Source organism: Rhinolophus ferrumequinum, chromosome 25 (genome assembly GCF_004115265.2).
Source record: "Rhinolophus ferrumequinum isolate MPI-CBG mRhiFer1 chromosome 25, mRhiFer1_v1.p, whole genome shotgun sequence".
Classification (NCBI taxonomy): domain Eukaryota; kingdom Metazoa; phylum Chordata; class Mammalia; order Chiroptera; family Rhinolophidae; genus Rhinolophus; species Rhinolophus ferrumequinum.
The window spans coordinates 7,906,738-7,927,060 of NC_046308.1; the positions used below are offsets into that span (position 1 = coordinate 7,906,738).

Genomic DNA, 20,323 nt, shown 5'->3' on the forward strand with positions numbered 1-20,323 from the left:
GGAGGCAGGGCAGGCAGCCAGGACAGTCCTGCCAGCAACCGCAGCATAGCCACCTCTTCTCCCGATGACAAGCTGGGCCCCGCCACCGCTGAGCTCGTGTCCCCTCTCCCTCCTACTGGAAGCAGAGATGCCAGGGGACGCATAGCATTTGCCTGAAATCACCCCATCATGGAGCCCTCCCCAGTGCCTCTTTTCTATGGAACAAAGATTCATTCATGCCCAGGTGGTGCTAGTCACCTGGTACTGCGGAAATGAGAGTCAAGGGGCCAGGAGTCAAGATCTGTCTCGAATCGGTGGGGATTTGGACCAAGTCCCTTCCCCCGTCTCTAGGGCCCAGTTCCCTAACCAGACAGAGGCTGAAAATTCCAATGGTTACAGGGCCTGGGCATCTAACAGAAGTGTGTGCAAGTGGCTGGGAAGGCAAAAGTTTTCAACTGTGGTTCTCTAGTGCCTGGTACACAGTAGGTACTCAGTAAATACCTCAAGACGTGAACGGGGTCACTGTTACTCAGCTGCTGCTAACCGCTGCCAAGAAGGCCAATCCCGGCAGCCATGTCTTGGGATATTTGGGGATTTTTTGGAAATCCAGACTTGAGCGAGTCCACCCCAGTTTTTAAATGCCTGGTCATTGTATTTTTTTCCATGTAACTAGTCTGTGGGCTAAAACAAAATTGTATCCACCTCTAACTTGTAATCTCCAGCCTAGTCATCTGTAGCATTCAGTTAGGTTCACTCATGTGTATTTGGTCATTCATTCATGTATTCATTCAGCTAGCATTTCCCAAGAGCCTATCTCCCTGTGCTCTGGGCTACGGAAGGATGCTAAGGTGGCTGAAAGGCAGCCCAGCCTCCGAGAGGCTCCCAGGGAACACAGACACCGCAACATTTTGTAAGCTCTGAGCTCGGGAGTCCTACTAGCTGCAAGTTGGTATGGGAGCCCCAAGGAGGGAGTGATTCTCCCTAAGGATGGCAGAGAAGATTCCAAGAGGGGAATGCTTGAGCTAAATCGTGAACGTGGCGTAGGAACTCGGCAGAGAGGAAAGTGGAGTGGGTGGGTGGAAGGGCATTCCATTAGAGGGAACAGCATATGCAAATACACAAAGACATGACCATGCAGGATGTGTTCAGAGACTAACCAGAAGTTTGGTGTGGTTAAGGTGGGAAGCTGCACAGACTGCATGTGATGGGCCTTGAAGATGAGCTGAAGAGCCTAGACTGATTCCTAAGGGCACAAGGGAGCGATTGATGGGTGTTGAGCAGAGGAGTAAACAGTCAGATTTGAGTTCGTGAAACATCCCTCTGGCTGCCATGTGAGAATGTATTACAGGGTACAAAGGATGGAAGGTGGGACGCAGGACAGAGGCTACAGCAATAATCTAAGCCAACAGTAATGGTGGCTTGGACCAGGGTGGTGGCCATGGAAGTAGGAATAAATTCCAATCTGGCTGGGTTAAATCCGGTCTTCGTAGCTTAGTACCTGTGTGACTTTGGGCAAGTCACTTCATCTCTCTGTGCTCAGCATTTGTACAGGGCAATGATAATAATGGTACCTGCTCTAGACAGAGTGTTGTGTGGATTGAGTTGACATGTGTGAAGCACTTAGAACAGTGTCTGGTACACAGTAGGCCCTCTGTGAGCATTTACTGCTATTATTATTATTATTATTATTATTATTATTATTATTATTATTGCCATCATCGGTATGTCGATTTCATAGATGAGGAAGGAGAGGCTTGGAAGGGGCGGCTCAGCTGCCCAAGACCACACAGGGCGCCAGGAGACAGAGGACTGTCTGCTCCTTCAGTCCCACAGACCCTCATTTTCCTCTCTTGGTTGTTGCTGCTGTGCCAGATGTTCTGAACTTGAGTGTGTTGGAAGCCAGGTGACCAGGAAGCCCCCACATGGCCCATAAAGTGGGCAGAGCCAGCTTCCAGCTGCCAGCAGCCTCCAGGGCAAGGGCCTTTAGAAACAGATGTGAAGGTGGTAGCCTCTCGAACGCCATGCAGCGCCTCAGCCTTCCCCAGGTACAGCTGGAGACGCGCGCCCTTCCAGTCTCTACTGCCCTGGCCGGGCTGCCAGCAGACCCTGGGGAACCTGGGCCAGCATCAAACGTGCAGAAACCACTAATGGGCTTCAGCTCAGCTTGACGAGTCCTCTGGGAGAGTTTGGAGGGAAACAGAACACTGTGGGATTATTGATCACAGGGTGGGAGGGGGAGGTGCCCTGAGTCCACCGGCTGCGGTTCGAATCCCAGCCTGGCCACTGCCCCAGGTGGACTTCCCTGTCTTCCAAGGAGCCTCAGTTTCCCAATCTATCTGCTAATAATAGTGCTCAAAATCCCCTAGGGCTGTGGTGATGAGTGGACAGTACACATAAGCCCTTAGCTTGGTGGCTGGCACAGCGGGAGCACTGGATAAATCAGGATGGTTATCGCTATGGCTGCTGCTGTTGCCGTCAGCGGGAGTTAGCCAGCCAAGCAGGTCACCAGCCAGGGAGTTCAGGGAGAGGGCCTGGCCACAAAAGTGTGTGCAAACGATTGTTATTATTACTTCTGGGTTGGCAGAGGATTCGGTAAAGTCCCTCACTGGGGCCGGTCATCCAGTGGGGGCTCGATTTATGCTCAATCTACTGCCCAGCCCCTGGTCACAGGACTCAGCCTGCAGGAGACCCCCCACCTGACAGGATGTCCCATGACTGCCTCCAACTGGTCCCCCTTCCCGTCAGAGTCTGGGTGCCCCCAAGCTGAGGTCACTTCCCTCCGGGAAGCCACCCCAGAGGGAGGGGTTCCCTGCTGGGCGTGGGCCTGGCCCAGGCAAAGGATGAGCCCTTTGGAGACTGAAGGGCAGGCAGGAGGGCTCAGAGCCTCCCTTTTCTCCACAGAGTCAGCTTTTTCTTAAAAAAAAAAAAAAAAAAAAAAGCTGGGAGCTGAGACACCCACACACCCCACCTCTAGGCAGGAGGGCCAGATCAGAACCACATTCTCAGGGCAGAAACCTCGCACAAAGAAACCACTGACAACAAAAGTGAGATAGTGAGTTCCCCGTCACTGGAGGTATCCTAGGCTGGGCTACCACTTGACTGAGTTGAACCCCTTGGAACCAGTCCATCCTGGCCTTTGCTTTGCTCCATGAATGGAGCATCCTTCCCAGCCCTCCCAGGATTTTACTTCTCTGAGCCTCGGTTGCCTCATCTGTAAAACTCTGGTCCCTTCCTGGAAGGAACCGTGTGAGGATAAAATGAGTTAGTGCAAGGGAAGTGCTGAGCACAGCATCTGGCCCACTGTGGGTGCTCCGTCAACGTTGGCTCTATTGTCACTGCAGTAGCTACTGTCCACCCCCATTGTCTCTCCTTCTTCTCTTGGCCTTGCTCTCCGTCTCTTGGCCTTGCTCTCTTTTTCTCTCTGACTCTCCACGACTGTCTCAATCTCTAGGTTTCAGGATTTTGTTTCTTTATGTCTCTCAAACTTGCTTTGTCTCTCTGCCCCCCAGCTCTCCTGTATTTGCTTCAGCATTCCCTATTTTGATCTTAGCCCCTCCTGACAGTCTCTCTTGCATGTGTCTCTCTGTCTCTGTGTCTTTCTCCTTATCTCTCACTCCCTCGGAATCTCAGTCTCTCTCTCTCCTTGTCTCTGCTCCAGACATGAACTGGTCACTGGCTGCAGTGGCCGCCCCCACACCCGGTCTCTGGGGCCCAGCCCCTGCAATCCTCCAGCTGACATTTGGCTAAAACCCCTTTCCCCTCAGTGCAGCTGGAAGAAGATTGGAATTTTTCAAACAAACATTTTTAAGAAATGAAGGGAGGGTGGGGGTCAGACGACCATAGGAAATGCACAAAAACAGGCCCAGAAATGGTGCATGCTTGACACAGGTTGCTAACTGCCATGGGGACGCAGCTCCACATGGCCAGTGCAGCTGGGAGCCCGTGAGGCCTAAGGCGGGGGATTGGGGGGGCTGTCTGCTCAAGGACAACAGCAGAGTTGGTCAGTGAGAAAGCCCAGCCACCTCCAAACCACCGGTCTGAGGTCCTTCCGTCTCTCAGGCTGAACGACCTCCAGCCCCATCTTCGACCCATTGTTCTTGCTGAAAATCTAGGCCAAGGCCACTGGGGAGGAGAAGGAACGTTTCTGCCTCTGCTCCCTTGGAAATCTCAAGATCGCAGCCCAGGCAGGTCACCAAGGAACCAGCTGGCCTCCTCAGCCTGGTCCAGGGCCAGTGTGAGCTGGAGAGACGGATGGGTGGGCAGACAGGCAGCAGTGGGCAGCAGTGGGCTCTGTGAGGTACGGGACCCAGGAGAGAGGACAGCAGCTGCCCTAATTACTCTAGCTCTCCAGGTTCCAATCTCATTTGAAAAGGACTCCAGGGACGCAGCCTTTAATAACTACCAGTAAACAGGCAAGAAAATCGATACCTGGTAAATCGAGCTCTGGAGAGAGGGACGCCTGGGCTGGCTAGCCCTAACCTGGCCCGGAGGAACTCCCAGAGTCCTTTGTTGCAGAGCTGGCCAACACTGCCCTTCAGAACCCTGTCCCCAACCCCACCCCCACCCCCGGGGGCCTCGTGTGTGCTTTGGCTCCTGCTCCAATCTCCACTCCCTCTCCATCAAGACCAACTCCTCCTCTTTCCCACTGCCTCTGAGCCCCGGCCTGTGCCAAGTAGGTTGCCCGTTTCAGTTGCAGACGCCTCCTTTGCGCCAGGCTTTGTGCCTGGTGCTGGGAACACAGACATGGATCCAACCTGGTCCTTTTGCTTCTGAAAATCATCAACCAGTGAGGGAGATCAAGAACAAAAACGAATAATTCAATGACAGTGCGAGGACGGACATGCAATAAAAAGCTGCGTATGCCAACTATAGCAGCAGAACAGAAAAGTACTTCCTGGAGACGGTGTGCATGTGGAGGGTTTTGTTGGATGAATAGGAGTTCTCAAAGTGAACAGGGCTGGGAGAGGGTGAATGTGGGTAATATATGCAATAATAACAGCCGTCTTCGCTAGCATTCATCCAGCACTTACTATAGCCAAACTCTCTGAGAAGCACCTGTGCCATACATGATCTAACTGGGTCCCACAGTCATTCTTTGGGGTAGGTATTACTACCCCCATTTTACAGATGAGGACAATGAGGCTATGTGGAGCAAGGATTTGCACACAGCCTCTAAGACTTCTGAGTTCTTTCAATCACTTCACTCTGCACCTCCTACCCCAGACCCTGCCTGACCAGCTCAGGACTTGGCACACAAGGGTGGTTAAACAAAGCAAGTTTCCGTCCCTTTTCCTTTCCATCCAGGGGTCACGACTTCCAGGTGACACACAGCTTTCGCCCTGAGCAGGAGGCTAATGACAATAGTTCAGGCACGTCAGCCTGAAGATTATCTATCATGAGAATTCATTTTGTAAATGAGGAAACTGAGGCCCTGAGAGGAGAAGATAGGCACTTAGAAGCAGAACAAGAACAGGACTCAGGATTTTCCCTCTAACCAATCCCCTCTCAGGCCTGTCCTGGAAGAACAGTGTTGTCAAGGGAAAAAAATCAATATGCACACACTCAATTAAAATGATAAATCAGACATCAGAATGAAGCTGCCCCAGAGGCCCGGGGGAACTTTCCACATGATTGGCTGGAACATTACAGGAGCCCAGGGACCCACCCCACCCTGCTTCTTTCATATCAACAGCTACAGCTCTGTGCCTTGATTTCCCCAGCTCTCAGGGCCTGGGAAGTTGACACGGAGGAGGGAAAGTCCATAGCCCTTGGGATTCTTTCAAACAGAGAGGAGAGAGAGAGAGAGAGAGAGAGAGAGAGAGAGAGAGAGAGAGAGAGAGAAAGAGAGAGAGAGAGAGAGAAAGAGAGAAGATGAGCTGTTTTAGCCCTGGGTAGGGACCCAAGTAAGGCAAGTAAGGACAGCCAGAGTGTGTGCTCAGGAAAAAGAAGCCTGAGCAAGGCAGGTGGGGAGGAGGGGATGGACCATGGTGGGTCCCCACTCATCTGGCTGCAGATTCCTGGGCCAGGCGTCGGGGGGAGTTCATGCAGTAAGGGCCTGCTGTGTGCCAGGAACCATGCTAGGCGCTGGGGACACATCCATGAGCAAAGCAGTCAAGATTTCTGTCCTTGTGGCCAGCAGCCTGGTCAGTGGCAACAGAGAAAAGAAAGCATGCAGGGAAATCTATTAAGTCAGGCAGTGCTAAGTGCTAAGAAGAAACATAAAGCAAGGTAAGAGGGTGCAAATGGGAGGGTTAGTCTTAGAAAGGTGGTCTGGGAGGGTCTTTCCAAAGAAGCGACATTTGAATGGTCTTTCCCAAGAGGTGGCCTTTGAAGAGAGACCTGAAAGAAAGGAGGGAGGAAACTGAGACCATCTAGGGCGTGGCTAGGTCGTTAGCCAGGTGAGGGAACAGCAAATGCCCTGGGGCTGGACAGCTTAGGATATTTGAGGAACAACAAGGAGGCCAGGGAGGCTGGAGTCGAGTGAGTGAGGGGGGATTTTGTAGGTGACGTTGGGGCTCTGTAGGTCATGGCGAGGACTTTGGCTTTTACTGCAAGTGACCAGGAGCCATGGGAGGATTGGGGGCAGAAAAAGGATGTGATCTGACTTGCACTGAACAAGATCCTTCTGGCTGTCACGTGGGGAACAGACTACAGAGGGCAAGGACAGAAGCAGAGACCAGCCATGAGTTTACTGCAATAGTCCAGACCTGAGACCTAGAGCGACTTGGACCAGACGGAATCAGTGCAATGGGAAAGCAGGAGAATGGTTCGGAGGTGGGATGTTTTTGAAGGTAGAGGTGACTGGATTTACTGATAGACTAGATATGGGGTATGAGGTAAGAAGTGAAGTCCAAGTTTTGGTGGGTTTGGGGCCCAAGCAGCTAGAAGGACAGACCTGCCGGAAACTGCAATAAGGAAGACTGCAGGAGGAATAGGTTTGGGATAGGGAAAGCCAAAGCAGACCTGAGTGTGAGGTGCCTGTGGAACCGCCACAGGAAGGTGACAAGGAAGCAAGGGGACACATAAGTTTGGCTCTCATGGAAGAGGATGGGGCTAGAAAGGACAGATTTTGAAATCATTAGAGACAAGACAGTATTGATCTTGACTGATCCAACCCCATAAGGAAGATCTGCTTGTACCCATTTCAGAGATGAGAAAACTGAGGCTTGGAGACATTGAATCACCTGACCACAGTCACAGAGCTGGAAAGTCAGGCAGTTAGGACTTGAAATGCGGTCCGTCTGCCTCCCAGCCCTGGGGCCCCACCCAGACCCTGTGCTCTGTGGTTCTTCTCACCAAATCCTCCCCACGGCCCTGTGTGAGAGGCGCAGGGTGGGTCATGGATTAGCATCACCTTTATTTTCGATATGAGGCCACTGAGGGGACTTAAGGGACTAGCTCATAGCTGAGGAGCAGTCAAGTGTGCAGTTTCCCTGCAGACGCACCAAATGAACCCAGCCAAAGAATCTCTTCACACTGGCCCCAGGCACAGAGCAGGGTAAAGGCCCTGGGAAGTCCTGCAGCCCAGATGTTAGGCTATGTCTGGTTAACCCAGAGGGTCCATGGAGCCTTGCCCTCAGGGAGCACCTAGAGCTTTGGGAGTCACGGAGCAGTGGTTGGAGCAAAACCTCAATGCCCTCGTCTTTAAAATGGGGACCTGAATACCGACCTGGTTGGATTATCACGTGCTTATTATGTTTTCAAATGGGCACTCGGCATGGAGCCCTCTAAAGAGCAGACAGTCGGGCAAATGAGAGTTAACAGAAGGAGCAAATGAATGAATAGATGAATGAAAAAACAACTAAGTGGATGAAGGAATGGACCAGTGCAGGGATAAGCAGAAGGCATGAAGGAATAAAAGAAGAATTGAGTCCAAAATGGATCAATGTCTGAACTAATGAATTCATTCATATGTTCAACAAATATCTACTGAGCACCTCCTGGGTGCAGGGGCTCGGGATGGAACAGTGGATAAAACAAAGTCCCTGCCATGTGGCGGTGACATTCTAGTGAGAGGAGACAGACAGAAAACAAGATAAAGCGGTAAAATAGAAATTATGCCAGATGGAGAAAACAGGCAGGGAAGGAGAGAGGGAAGTATGTGGCGGGGTGCACGTTTTCATAGGATGGTCCTAAAATGGAGGAATGAATGACTGCCCGGGTAAAGGCGAGAGCTGAGGCGCGCGAATAAATGCGGGTAGGAATGAAAAGTGGGTGACTGGACTGCAGGCAGGGTGAGTGGAGTAATGAGAGAATTATTGAATGAATGCACTGGGGAACGTAGGAATGGGTGCGCCAAGGCAGGACTCAATGAATGAGCTAATGAAAGAATGATGGAATGAGTGAGTGAACTAATGAAGGAAAGGTCTGCATGCCAACCACGTGTCTGCATGGTCCTGGCCTCTGGATGTCTGTCCCCCACCCCAAGTGCTGACTCTGCTTCCCCTACCTTGTCCGAAGAGCCTCCAGACCCCTTTCCCCCTTTCGCCCCCCTGCCCCCCAGGGCCAGTGTTGACCCTGCGAGGTGAGGGGAGCTTGCGCGCTCTGTCCTCGGCCATGCGCCACGCATGCCTTCGTGGGCCTCGCATGCTGTCTTGACTCCGCCTTTGTTGGCCCTCCACCCCAGCCCCTGCGCTGCTGACCCCCCAACTTGCGTACACCCCTTTGTTGTCCTCCCTGTCCCCCGGCCTGTCCTGACCCCCCTCTCCCCCACCTTGTGAGCACAGGCACCATGCGGCCCGTGCGGCGCAACTTCTACGACCCGTCGTCCGCGCCCGGCAAGGGCATCGTGTGGGAGTGGGAGAACGACGGCGGCGCCTGGACGGCCTACGACATGGACATCTGCATCACCATCCAGAACGCCTACGAGAAGCAGCACCCGTGGCTCGACCTCTCGTCGCTCGGCTTCTGCTACCTCATCTACTTCAACAGCATGTCGCAGATGAACCGCCAGACGCGCCGGCGTCGCCGCCTGCGCCGCCGCCTGGACCTTGCCTACCCGCTCACCGTCGGCTCTATCCCCAAGTCGCAGTCGTGGCCCGTGGGCGCCAGCTCGGGCCAGCCCTGTTCGTGCCAGCAGTGCCTGCTGGTCAACAGCACGCGCGCCGCCTCCAACGCCATCCTGGCCTCGCAACGCCGCAAGGCGCCCCCAGCCGCCCCGCCGCCCCCTGGAGGGCCACCCGGCTCAGTCGCCGTGCGCCCCAGCGCCACCTTCGCCGGCGCTGCGCTCTGGGCCACACCCGCCACCAGCCCCACCGAGCCCCCGCAGTCCTCCGGGGCGCCCCCGCGGAGCCCGAGTACCCTCAGCGGCGCGCCCACCCCGGGCCAGAACAACCTCAACCGGCCCGGGCCCCAGCGCGCCACCAGCGTGAGCACACGCACCTCCATCCCGCCCGGGTAAGACGGGCCCCGGGAGCAGGGGTGGCTGCCCACCAGGTCTAGGAGCAAAGAATTACAATTATTGTAATAATCATAAGCAATATCTAGAATCCATTAAGTATTCACTTTGTGTCAAGTGTTAAGGTGTTCCGATTCGTTTATATCCACGCATGCGGACCCTATGAGGTAGGTACCATCATCCCCAATTTACAGGGGAGGGAACTGCTCGGGGAGGGTTAATAACTCCCCAAGATCACAAGTGGTGGTTACCAGAGCAACAACAATTAGGGGGTGTGTTCCGTGTTTCTTATTTGCTAAACTTGATCTGCATCATTTGTTACCCCAAATGATTCTTTCATGCCCGTATTACAGATGGGGAGGCTGAGGCAGCCAGAGGTGTGGTCCGTACCTTCTGAGAGCCACCCAAATAGAGAGCAGGGATCGGAACTCAGACCTGTAGGATTCTAGGGTCTGCACTGTGTTGTCTTCAAATTTTTAGAGGGTTTCCGCCCCTGCCGCAGCCCACGCACATCTCACGTGGAGGCTCCAGCAAGCTCTAGCCACTTGTCCAGAATATTTCCCTTATAGGCCGCACCTGAATTATCACCACTACGCTGCGCTAATACTAGGGTTTTCAAACTGGCCTCCAGGGACCTCTGGGGTGACCTGGGATAATGGCAGGACGGGGCGGGGGGGATACAGAGAAATTAGGCACATGAAAGCAGACCTCTCTCCTCTTGTTTTAACCAGAGCAGCTCTGTTTTGGAATCTCTTTTATGAATTGGCAGAATTTCCCAGTGGGATTTCATTGAGGAAGGGAACTCAGGTCATTCAAGTTTGGAAATCCCTGGGTCAAGGCCCCAGGATAGCAACCCAGTGAGCCTGTCTGCTGCCTGCCCTGCAGCCCAGACTTGGTCATTCTCAGCAAAGTACCAGGCCCTGAGGGAGAGGAAATGAGAGAGGAACAAAGACCTTGACCTTGGGACAGATGAGAAGGGAAAAGACCAGGTGAGGTGTGGGTGGTGATGCCCAAGAGGAGGGCCAGAGCCAGCTCTGCTGGTACCACTATGGCATGGCTCAGGGAGTCGACCATGATGACCTCAGACCAGCAAAGGTCAGATCTGGATACGATCTTTGAGGTCACCCCCAGGCCTCCCCTTTCATCAAGGGAAACCGAGGCCTGGGAAGGGAGGGGACCTGCAGTAGGCTGACCTTATCTGCCTTCTGTTCCTTTGAGAGTCTGACTGCTCGGGTTCAAATCCCCTCTTGGTCACTTGAGATCTGGAGTGTGTCCCTCTTCTTCACTGAACCTCAGTTTCATCTGTTAAATGGGAGCAGGACTCCCCATTATGTGGAGATGCTGTGTGCCTGAATACAGCGTCTACATGGCACAATAGTTCAGCAATGACAGGACTATTTTTGTTATCCAGAAGGAAGGTTCATATTGGGGGGGGGTCGGGGTACTGTAACTTTCCATGGGAAGCATTGTAGCAGCTGCCACCTGCCTGCCTCACCCTTCCCCTTCCCCTTCCTCTCCCCCTCCAGGTCATTCCTCTCGGCGGGCCCACTTGCCGGACAGGGCCTCTCAGGGAAGCACTGCAGGAGGGGCTCACCTGTCTGGGGACCCCAGGGACGGCAGTGTCCATTTCGGCTTTTTGTCGATAGTACCCTGGCTCTGGCGCCCTTATGAAAAGGGAGGGTCTGGGGGCCCAGAATAACAAGAAGAGTGGGACAGCACGCTGGAGTGGGTGTGGGATGGGGCAGAACCAGGCAGGTTCCAGGAACTTCTGCAGCAAGAATGTAAGAACCTTTTCTCTGGGGCTGTGTTCTTAAAACCTACTAGTGGATGATGAAATCAGAAGGTTGTGACCAGAATTTTCTTGGAATTGAATGGAATGGAATAGAGTAGAAAATATTGGTCTGTATCATCCATGGTAATGGTAAGAATTGGTCCATAAACCTTTTGCATCATTTCTGCATGTGTTTAATGGGTTGCCAAGTGAAATGAGTTTCTTAGTCTCTGATGACATTTGTGACAGCCAATGTTATAGAGCAGGCTGGGAATTACTCAGCTTTTATCGTTGAGTGTGAATTCTCTAAATACGTACTGTAGGTGTCTGTTCACAGAGCAAACAAGATAAACGGGATCTGACGGGGAGACAGACATAGAGCAAATAAACGAGTAAATGAACACAATTACTGGAAAGAGAGGGAAGTGGTGGGGAGGTAGTGGGATTGGGCGGTGTGGCCGAGAAGGAATGGGGCAGTCAGGGCAGACCCCTCGGAGGAGGTAGCCAGATCCGGAGAAAGGCTGTTCCATCCACACAGAGAACAGAATGCCCAGCTTAACTGCAGTGGGGCTACAAGGACATGGCACTTTCAAGGAAAGGCTCGAAATGTGAGGAGGGCTGGAGTGTGAGGTGTCGGTGAGAAGGGGAAGGGCACTCCAGGCAGGGACACTGCAAGTGCAAAGGGGTGGAGGCAGGAAGGAATCGAGCAGATTCTGGAGACCACACAGGGGTAGAGCTGCCTTGCTGGAACAGTAGGGGCTGAGATTTTTCCCAAGTGAAGCTACAGCGCCAGACTGGGGGCCTTCGGGGAGCCTGGGCTTGGTGCTTCCAGCAGTGGGAGATACGGATTATGCTTGAGCTCAAGAGGGCTGCGGGGAGAAGACAGATTTCTCCAAGGGGTACTGATCATTCAACGTGTCCTCTTCAGACCTGCCATGTGCCCCCTCAAGTCTCTGTCACACACACACACCCTCCTCCCCAGGAGCGGTTTCTGACCCTCTCTGAGCTCAGACATTGGCCTGGAAAGGGGGGGTGGTGACTGACAAGGGCTCCCTCACCCCTTCCCCGCCACGCAGACCCCACCATCTTACCTCTGCCCCTCTGATAACCCTCCTCAGCCAGACAAGCCTGTGTTGAAGCCCCCAACCCTCATCTCTAAGGAACCCCAGCTAAAAATACCCCTGACTTAGAGTGGGGGGGTGGACGAAGGACCCTTGGAATCTGCTGCTGAGTGAGGGGAGTGAGAGGAAAGCAGGATGGGGGTGGCAGACCCTCTTTCCTCCAGGCTGAAGCTTCCCATTGCCAAGGCAACTGAGGCCCAGGGGCAGCCAATGAAGGAAAAAGGACGGGGTCTCTGAGGAGCCAGGCAGCCAGGCTCCCCCAACCCTGCCCTGGTCCCCAACACAGCCAGTGCCCTCATGGCCCTTCCCACAGTCTCTGTCTCTGTGTTGATGGTGTCCAAATTCCCTCGTTGTAAAGGTACCAGTCACATTGGTTCGGGCCCACCCTAATGACCTCCTTTTAATCACCTCTGCAAAGACGCTGTCTCCCAAATGGCTAGGGACTGGGCATTAGGACTTCAACAAGATAAGGTCTGGGAGACACGATTCAACCAGAAACAGAGTCTCTATAACTGTCCTTTCATAGCTGAGTCTCAGTCTAAATTTCAGTCTGTTCATGTTTCTCTGTGTGTCTCTGTATCTGTCTGTCTGTCTTTTGCTCCTTCTTTCCCACCTTCCTTTTCCTTTCAGCACTTCTCTCTCCCTCCCTTCCCCTGCTCCCTTCTCTCCACCCTCTCCCTCACCTCCTCACAGGACTCAAATAGACCCGGAGTCCAGTTCTACCTCTGTCCTTTCCTGGCTGGGTGACCTTGGGTGTACAGCTTCACCTCCCTAGCCTCAGTTTCCTCATCTGCGAAACAGGAGCTAAAAGCACCACTACTCGTGCGTGCCAGCTCAGCAGGGCTGATGGCAAGTGGACGCGTGTAAAATCTCTGCCTGTGTTCAGCATGGAAAGGAGGAGCGGACTCTTCAGAGAGCTCTGACTCTGTTCTCACATCCCATCCTCATCTCAACCCTGGGTGGGCAACAGCATGGACGCCCAGAGAGGGGCATTAGCTTGCCCCAGGTCACACAGCCAGTGGGGTCAGAGTGTTTCCATGGCCAGGGTTTTTTTCCTACTCGCCCCTGTGATGGGGCGGGGAGCCAGCTGGCAGCCTGGGCCTGAGAGACACGCAGGGGTGGGGAAAATCCGCCCTGTCTCCTGAGAGGGCAGCGTCCAGCACTTTGGAACACAGCTGTGGGGCAGACTCAGAGTTTCCAGCCCACGTGGTGGAGGGGAGAAGGGGGAGGAGCGGCAGGCCTGTTCCCATGTACTGAGCACTCACTATGTTCCAGGCTCCAGTTCACGGCTTTTACATGCATTGTCTCTCTTAATTCCCACAGAAACCCAACGCGGCGCATCCTATTATCCCCTATTTTTCATGAGTAAACTGAGGCTCCCAAAGGCTGGCACTTGTTCAAGGGCACATATTAGGACTCTGATTCAAGATACCCCAGGGTATTGGAGTGTCCCAACCCCCTGCTTCCCCACTGCAAGTTTCAGGCTGTGGTCTCAGAGACCACCCTGGCCCTGGTTCCACAAGGTGTCAGGGAGCCGGGGGTGGGGGGTGCGTAGGCCTTCAGAGGCTGAGTTTGGGCCCTGCTTCAGCATCTCCTCTCCCTGTGCGAGCCTGGCTGAGCTCAATGCCCTCTCTGGTCCTCAGTTTTTGCACCTGTGAAGTGGGGCTGGCAACACAGGCCATTGTCCAGCATGAGGCCAGATGTCAAAGAGTCTGCATTTTCAAGTCTGTGCCATTTACAGATGTGTAAAACGTTGCCAGCCTCATTGGTGCCATAGAGATATCATTTGAGTTTTCATGTCTGGTTCTTGGTGAGCCTGAGAACCTCTTTCCTGTTTCCCAAAGGCTACCAGTGGGTCCTTCTTTTGTCAATTACTGGCTTATTTCTTTTGCTTGCCCATCTCTTGGGCTGTTTGTTGCTTCCTCATTGATCTGCCAGCACTCCTTCTGCAGTAAGGGTACTGACCCTTTACCTGTCATCTTTTCTCCAGTTTGCTGTTTCTTTTTACCTTCTTTATACCCTATGTTCGTCTGTTTTTTAATTCATCCATATAGATTGAGCAACTACTGTGTACCAGGTGCTATTTGGGGACCTGGAGATACCAAACAGACCATCCCTGCCCTCCTGGAGTTCACATTCTAGTGAGAGACAAACAATAAACAAAATAAAGAAATTCTGGAATATGGTAGAGAGTAGTAACTGCTGCAGAGGAAAAATAAAGAAAAGAAGGGGTATAGAGAGTGAGGAGAGGGATATAATTTTTTAGGAGGTCAGAAACGGCCTGACTCAGAAGGTAACATGTGAGCAAAGATTGAAGGAGGTGAAAAAGCAGTCCATTCAGAGAACTGAGGAGAGTTCCAGACAGCAGGAACAGCTTGTGCAAAGGCCCTGAGGCAGGAGTACAGCTGGTATGTTTGAGGAGGCCAGTGTGGCTGGAGAGGCTGCAGGGGGTGAATGGGGGAGAGGAGGTCAGAGATGAAATGAGGCCAGGACTCTGAAGGCTGTGGTGAGGTCTTTGGCTTTTACTGTGCGTGAGATGGGAGCCGGAGGGGTTGTGAGCTGGAGAGAGACTGATGTGACTTTGGTGTAACAGGGACACTGGATATTGAGAATAGATGTAGGCGGGGCTGATGCAGGAGGCAGGAGCTGGTGGGGAGACCGGCTTTGATGTGGTGGGTGTGTTTGAATGTTTTCCTCTTCTTTTTTTTAATTTCCAGCAGTGATTTTACGTTTTTACTTAAAAGAGTCCATATTCTGTGTCTCTAGTTCTTTCATAGGTATTACATCTAAATACTTCAAAAATAAAAAAGTACTGAAAAATGCAACATGAAAAGTCTCACCCTCACCGTGTCCCCACCTAGCCTCTGGCCTGCCCACCCTCCCCCTTTTCCTGGCCTGACGGGGGTGCAGTGGCTGTACCTCTGTCTCACTGCTCTGCTTCCCCACCGCCTCACCACAAGGTCAAACCAAACACCCCACCCCACCCCCCAGACCTGAAGCACTTCCTGCCCCAGCCAAACCACACACTCCTGTCTGCACGTGGCTGCCCCAGGCCGTGGGAACCTCCAGCCCAGCCCTCCCCTCCCTTCCCCTGCTGGGCTCCTCTGACAGAGCGTTGTACTGGGGAAACCAGAGGGGGTAGGGGAAAGTGACACTTAGCCCCCAGGCCTGTGGATAAATCTGACCCCCAAATGGCAACCACCCCTCAAAATGTCTCCCTAGGGGACTTTTGCACCCTTTCATCCAGAGGAGTAGACGGGGGCAGGGGTGAGAGGTCCCATGTGACAGAGGGGAAAACAAGTCCATCAAAGCTCTGAGGCTTGTCCAGGCAAACAGGGGGCTGGAATGAGAAAAGGGGAAGTGAGCAAGGCCTTCAGACAGCAGCCGTTGATGGCTTGTGGGTTTTGCTGGGTCCATGGGGCACCCAGTTCCCGGAACTGGTTGTGATGTCCTCCGCTTCTGGGCTCTGAAGAGAGGGTGGAGATGGGGACCTGGTTGGTCCGAGGACTGTGGGGGACAGGGGTTCAGGTACAGGTGGAGTGGACACTGAAAGGGGATAGGTGACAGGAGCAGGCCCAGGGAGCATGGGAACCCCCCAAGCACTGCTCAACTTCCTTCTCCCCATGACGCAGTACTCTCACTTCTGCCCTCCCCTCCCCCACTTGGACCAAAATGACTGAGGTCTGAGCTTCTCTAGGCCCCCAAGGGGCTCCTGGGTAAGTGCCAGGTGTCCTGAGGGCTCCTGAGGCCAATCGGGGGACCTGGAAACCATCATCAGAAAACATAACACACCTGTACGGGGGGGACGGAAAGGGACGAGGAGGCCAAACAGGAAGAAGGATGAAAACTCAGCTGCCGTAAAGGGAGTATCAGCGTGGCTTCCAACTTCCCAAGGGTCCTGAACTTCCTTGATGCCTGGGACAGAGGGGTGGCCAGAGCTGGCAGATGTACCCACTGTGCAGCTCCTGATGCAGCCTGCCTAGGCCTGTGCTAACTCCAGGGTCCAGGTTACAGGCTTCAGTCCTCCTCTAGGGCACAAGGTCTCAGAAGGCTGGCTCACCTCCAGATAGCCCCGACAGATCAGCCCAATGGGGTCAGCCCTGGCCCCTGTCTCAAAAATTCTAGGTCCCCATGCCAGCTGCAGCACTAACCAGCTGGGTGACCTTAGTGAAGTCACTTCTCCTCTCTGGGCCTCTTTCCCATCATCTGAAAAATAAATGACAAATAGACTTCATCTCATGTGCCATCTCTGCTTGAATGGTAGTGACTTTCTAGAGTATTGTGTGGAGGAGGATTCTTTGGTTGCATTCTGGCTTCGTGGAAAGGAGTGCTGGGATTGATTAGTGATGTCTGCCATGGGTGCTAGACAGGACGTAGTACTTTGAATGTCATAGATTTGCCATCCTTGCTCCAACCTTGTACCTGGGGGGACATTTGGCATTAAAACAGCTGTCTCTAAGGACATCCGGCCCCCTTTGAAGAGACCACAGAGCTAGTAGACCAATTTCTTATTTGGCTCAACTCCTCCATTCAGTACTTACTGAGGACCCATTTGTGCCAAGTTTCATCCTTAGTCCTAGGCTCACAGGGCTGAATCAGACACATTTCCAGAAGCTCACAATTTGGTGTAAGAGATAGGCATGCAACCACACAACTGGAAAGCAAGATCAAAAATTTTTGTTTCCAAAAGAAGACAAACACTGTCCCTTGGGAATTAAAAGAAGGCGTGGATACGAATTCACTTGAGGTAGAGCAGAAAAGGCCTCCTGAAGACAGTGACCTCTGCACCTGTCTTCAAAGGGCAGGTGTGAAATGTCTGGGTTCCCCAAAAGCTTGCCATGGAACTCCTGCCTAGAATTGGACGGGGAGCATTTCTGGGAATTTCTTAGAGAAAGTTTGCTTGGGCTGTTCTCACAGGATGTCCGCTTAGCGTGCTCGCTTAGAATGAATGTTGGCAGAGAACCTCCAGGGACTAATGGTTGCAGAGGGTGTTTCTCTGGGACTCCTGCATCCAGGATCACCTCAGATGTGTGCAAAGAAGTCGTGGGGACAAGCACGTGCACGTGAGTCCTCCACTCAGAACCTCCTCACAAAATCCCGTTTTCCTTTACTCATTTGTGCAACAAGTGTTTATTGAACATCTACTATGTGCTATATACTAGTGTTGACATCAGGTAGTTAAGGAGGAGCTCTCTGACTAGGTTGCATTGCAGCAGAGACCTGAGAGCCATTCAGCGTCTGCGGGGACAGCCTTTCAGGTGGAGGGCACAGCAAGTACAAAGGCCTTGAAAGGCAGCCGTGCTCAGTACGTTAGAGCAACAGCAGGTGTTGAGACTAGAGAGAGACGGAGAGCATAGAACATGAGGTCACAGAGGCAGGGAGGGCCTGGTCATACCAAAGACTTTATAATATGTATTAGGCTGTGATTAGTGCTATAACAAAAAAAAAGTAAGTAAGGTAAGGGCAAAGACAGAGGCTTCTCTAGAGTAAAGTACTAGGGAAGGTCTCTGATAAAGTGACATTGGGACTGAAGCCTGTGTTAAGTGAGAGAGCAAGGCTTGAGACTATCTGGGGAAGAGCATGCTGGGAGAGGGATCAGCAAGTGCAAAGGTCCTGGGGTGGAGAATGTGCCTGGCATGTTTGAGGAGCAGCAGGGAGACCGGGGAGCTGAGCACGGGGAAATGGAGTTCCAGGGGGAGGTACTGGCTATATCATGTAGGGCGAGGAGGTTGGATTTACTCTGAACAAGGTGGGAACCGTGGGGGAATGAGGGCAGAGGTAGAACAGGATCTCCTGCAGGGGTGGGAAAGGCAGCGGGAAGACCAACCAGTGTGGCAGCAGGACCCATCTCTGCCCTCGGGTGGCCAGGCTTGGCTTCTGGTCAGAGCAGATTTCAAAGGGGCCTAAAGGATTCCTCCAAGACCCCTTGCCAGGTGGGGCTCCAAAAGGACAGAGCAGAGAGTGGAGGCCAGCCCCCCCTTCCGGGAGGCCTGCGGGCAGCAGCCCCGTGTCCAGGGCAAGAGGATGTTCTCACTGACTTGGAGGAAACAGCACATCCCACATCAAAAGGGGGCCTGGGTGGCTCCCACGCTCAGGCATCGTGGGAACCCTGCTGCCCTGCGTTCTCGCAGGGGGCCTACAGATTAAGAGGGGCTGGGGACCGCCTCAGGACTGTCCGCCAGCTTGCCAATGGGTAAATAAAAAACAGCCCCACTGTCACCCCCCACTGACAATCCTCTTTGCAAGAGCAAGACTGACTTTTGTAACTGAGGGCTCTGTCGTGTTTAAGGGGAGCCAGAACTTGTAGGGCAGCTGCAGTGAAAACCTTCCCTTTCTGGGGTGCCCCCTGCCTTCCCTCCACCTCCCACCCCCACCTAACTCCTAAACCAAAGGCTCAGCAAGGCCAGGGTCTTGACCTAGGTCAGACTTTGGGCATTCTGTAGACCTGTTCACTGTTCTTACTGATCGGTAGATGCTGCCTGCAGAGCTGTGCTGAGGATTCTACTCAGCTGGAGAGTGTGCTGTGGTGGATTAGTGATGTCTGCCACAGGTAGAAGACATGAAGTGGTGGTACGCATGCTAAATAGTTTTCTTTCCATCCATTTTACAGAGCCCTGGAGAAAAGGAGGGATGTTGTCTCATGAGACAAAAAAGGGAAGGAAAAGAATGGGGAGACCTAGATATGCTGGGGACCTTAACAGTGTGTCTACACTAGGAGCATTTTGAAGGATAGGGCAAGGAAGAGGAGAAGCTTGAGGTACATGCCTCTCTGCTTTCCTATAGAGTATGGGGAGGGATGAGATTAGTGTAATGATACCCCAGGAAGGTCCTGGAGGATTCTGACAGACCCCAAGAAGGCTCAGATGGACCCTCAGTCCCATCTCTTGGGTCCCAGCAGGCAGCTAGGAGGACAAAATCAAGGCCTCCACTCACCCCTGTACCAAAGTGAGCTTCACATGTTTTAAGGTTCATCGAACCTTCACAAGAGTATCCTCACTACAGATGGGGAAACTGAGATAAAGCACCTTTAGCCCTCATACCTCAAATGCCTAGGCCTCCCTCAGGAGCTGTGTTCTGTGACTCCACGTCACCAATGTGTTTAGGGACCCTGACATCTGCTCCAGACGCCGCCCTCAGAGGGGCCTGGGAGGACCCGGATTAAGCCTTTGTAAGATTAAGCCTGTGTAGCTGAGCAGCCACAGGGTGGTGGGGTTGTGTGCAGTGTGTGTGTGTGTGTGTGTGTGTGTGTGTGTGTTTCCGGACCCACTGCAGCAGCACCGAAGCCTGCCAAGCATACCATTTGTTTGAAGATGCTTCCCAGCCAGCTCCCTGGTGCCAACTGTGCCTGCCAGGGGCAGGTGACCAGTCAGCATTGGGCAGGCTCAGTCCTTAGCAAGAGGGGCTGTCACAGCTCCTTCCTCAGCTGTCACTGCCCCCATCCCTTCCTGCACCCCTCCTAGCCCTTCAGGCTGCCCCCTGGCTTTCAGAACACCCAACCTTCATCCCAACTTACCTGCCCAAAGTTCCATGCCCATCAACAGCCAAGCACTGAAGTCATGAAGACTCAGGCAGGAGCGACATACAGATCGCAGCAGGCTTTCTCATTCAACAACTTGCGAGGTGAGCTATTGCTATCCTCATTTTACAGAGAAGGAACCTGAGGGCTACAGAGGTTAAATGACTTTCCCCAGCTTGTCACTGCAGTACTTTCATGGTTTCCTCTCCAAGGTGGAGAGAAGTCCCACTGTGACTTACTGGGCTGAGGTGCAGAGAGGTGAAACCACTCATCCAAGATGACACAAAGACGGTGATGATGGTGACAACGATGGTCAATGCTGTTAGAGTCTTTATTAGTTACCCGGAATGGTGCTCGGCCCCTGACGTGGAGCATTTCATTGACTTCACAGCAAACATAAGGAAAGTGCCGCCCTCTCCCATTTCACAGGAGAAACAGGCTTACGAGACGTGCGGTGACGCACTGGGTGTCACCCAGCTGGTTGATTAGGGGTTGAGCTGAGATATGAAAGCAGCTCTGGCTGATTCCAAAAGTCAGAG

General features: G+C 53.1%; 1 protein-coding gene across 1 annotated transcript in view; it reads left to right on the plus strand.

The window, feature by feature from the left end:
- Positions 1 to 20,323, plus strand: part of DTX1 (deltex E3 ubiquitin ligase 1) — a 35,391-nt gene that overhangs the window by 8,841 nt on the left and 6,227 nt on the right. The window contains exon 3 of the mRNA XM_033097663.1: positions 8,706 to 9,375. Coding sequence (XP_032953554.1) covers positions 8,706 to 9,375 — 670 coding nt within the window. The remainder of the gene's footprint in view (positions 1 to 8,705; positions 9,376 to 20,323) is intronic.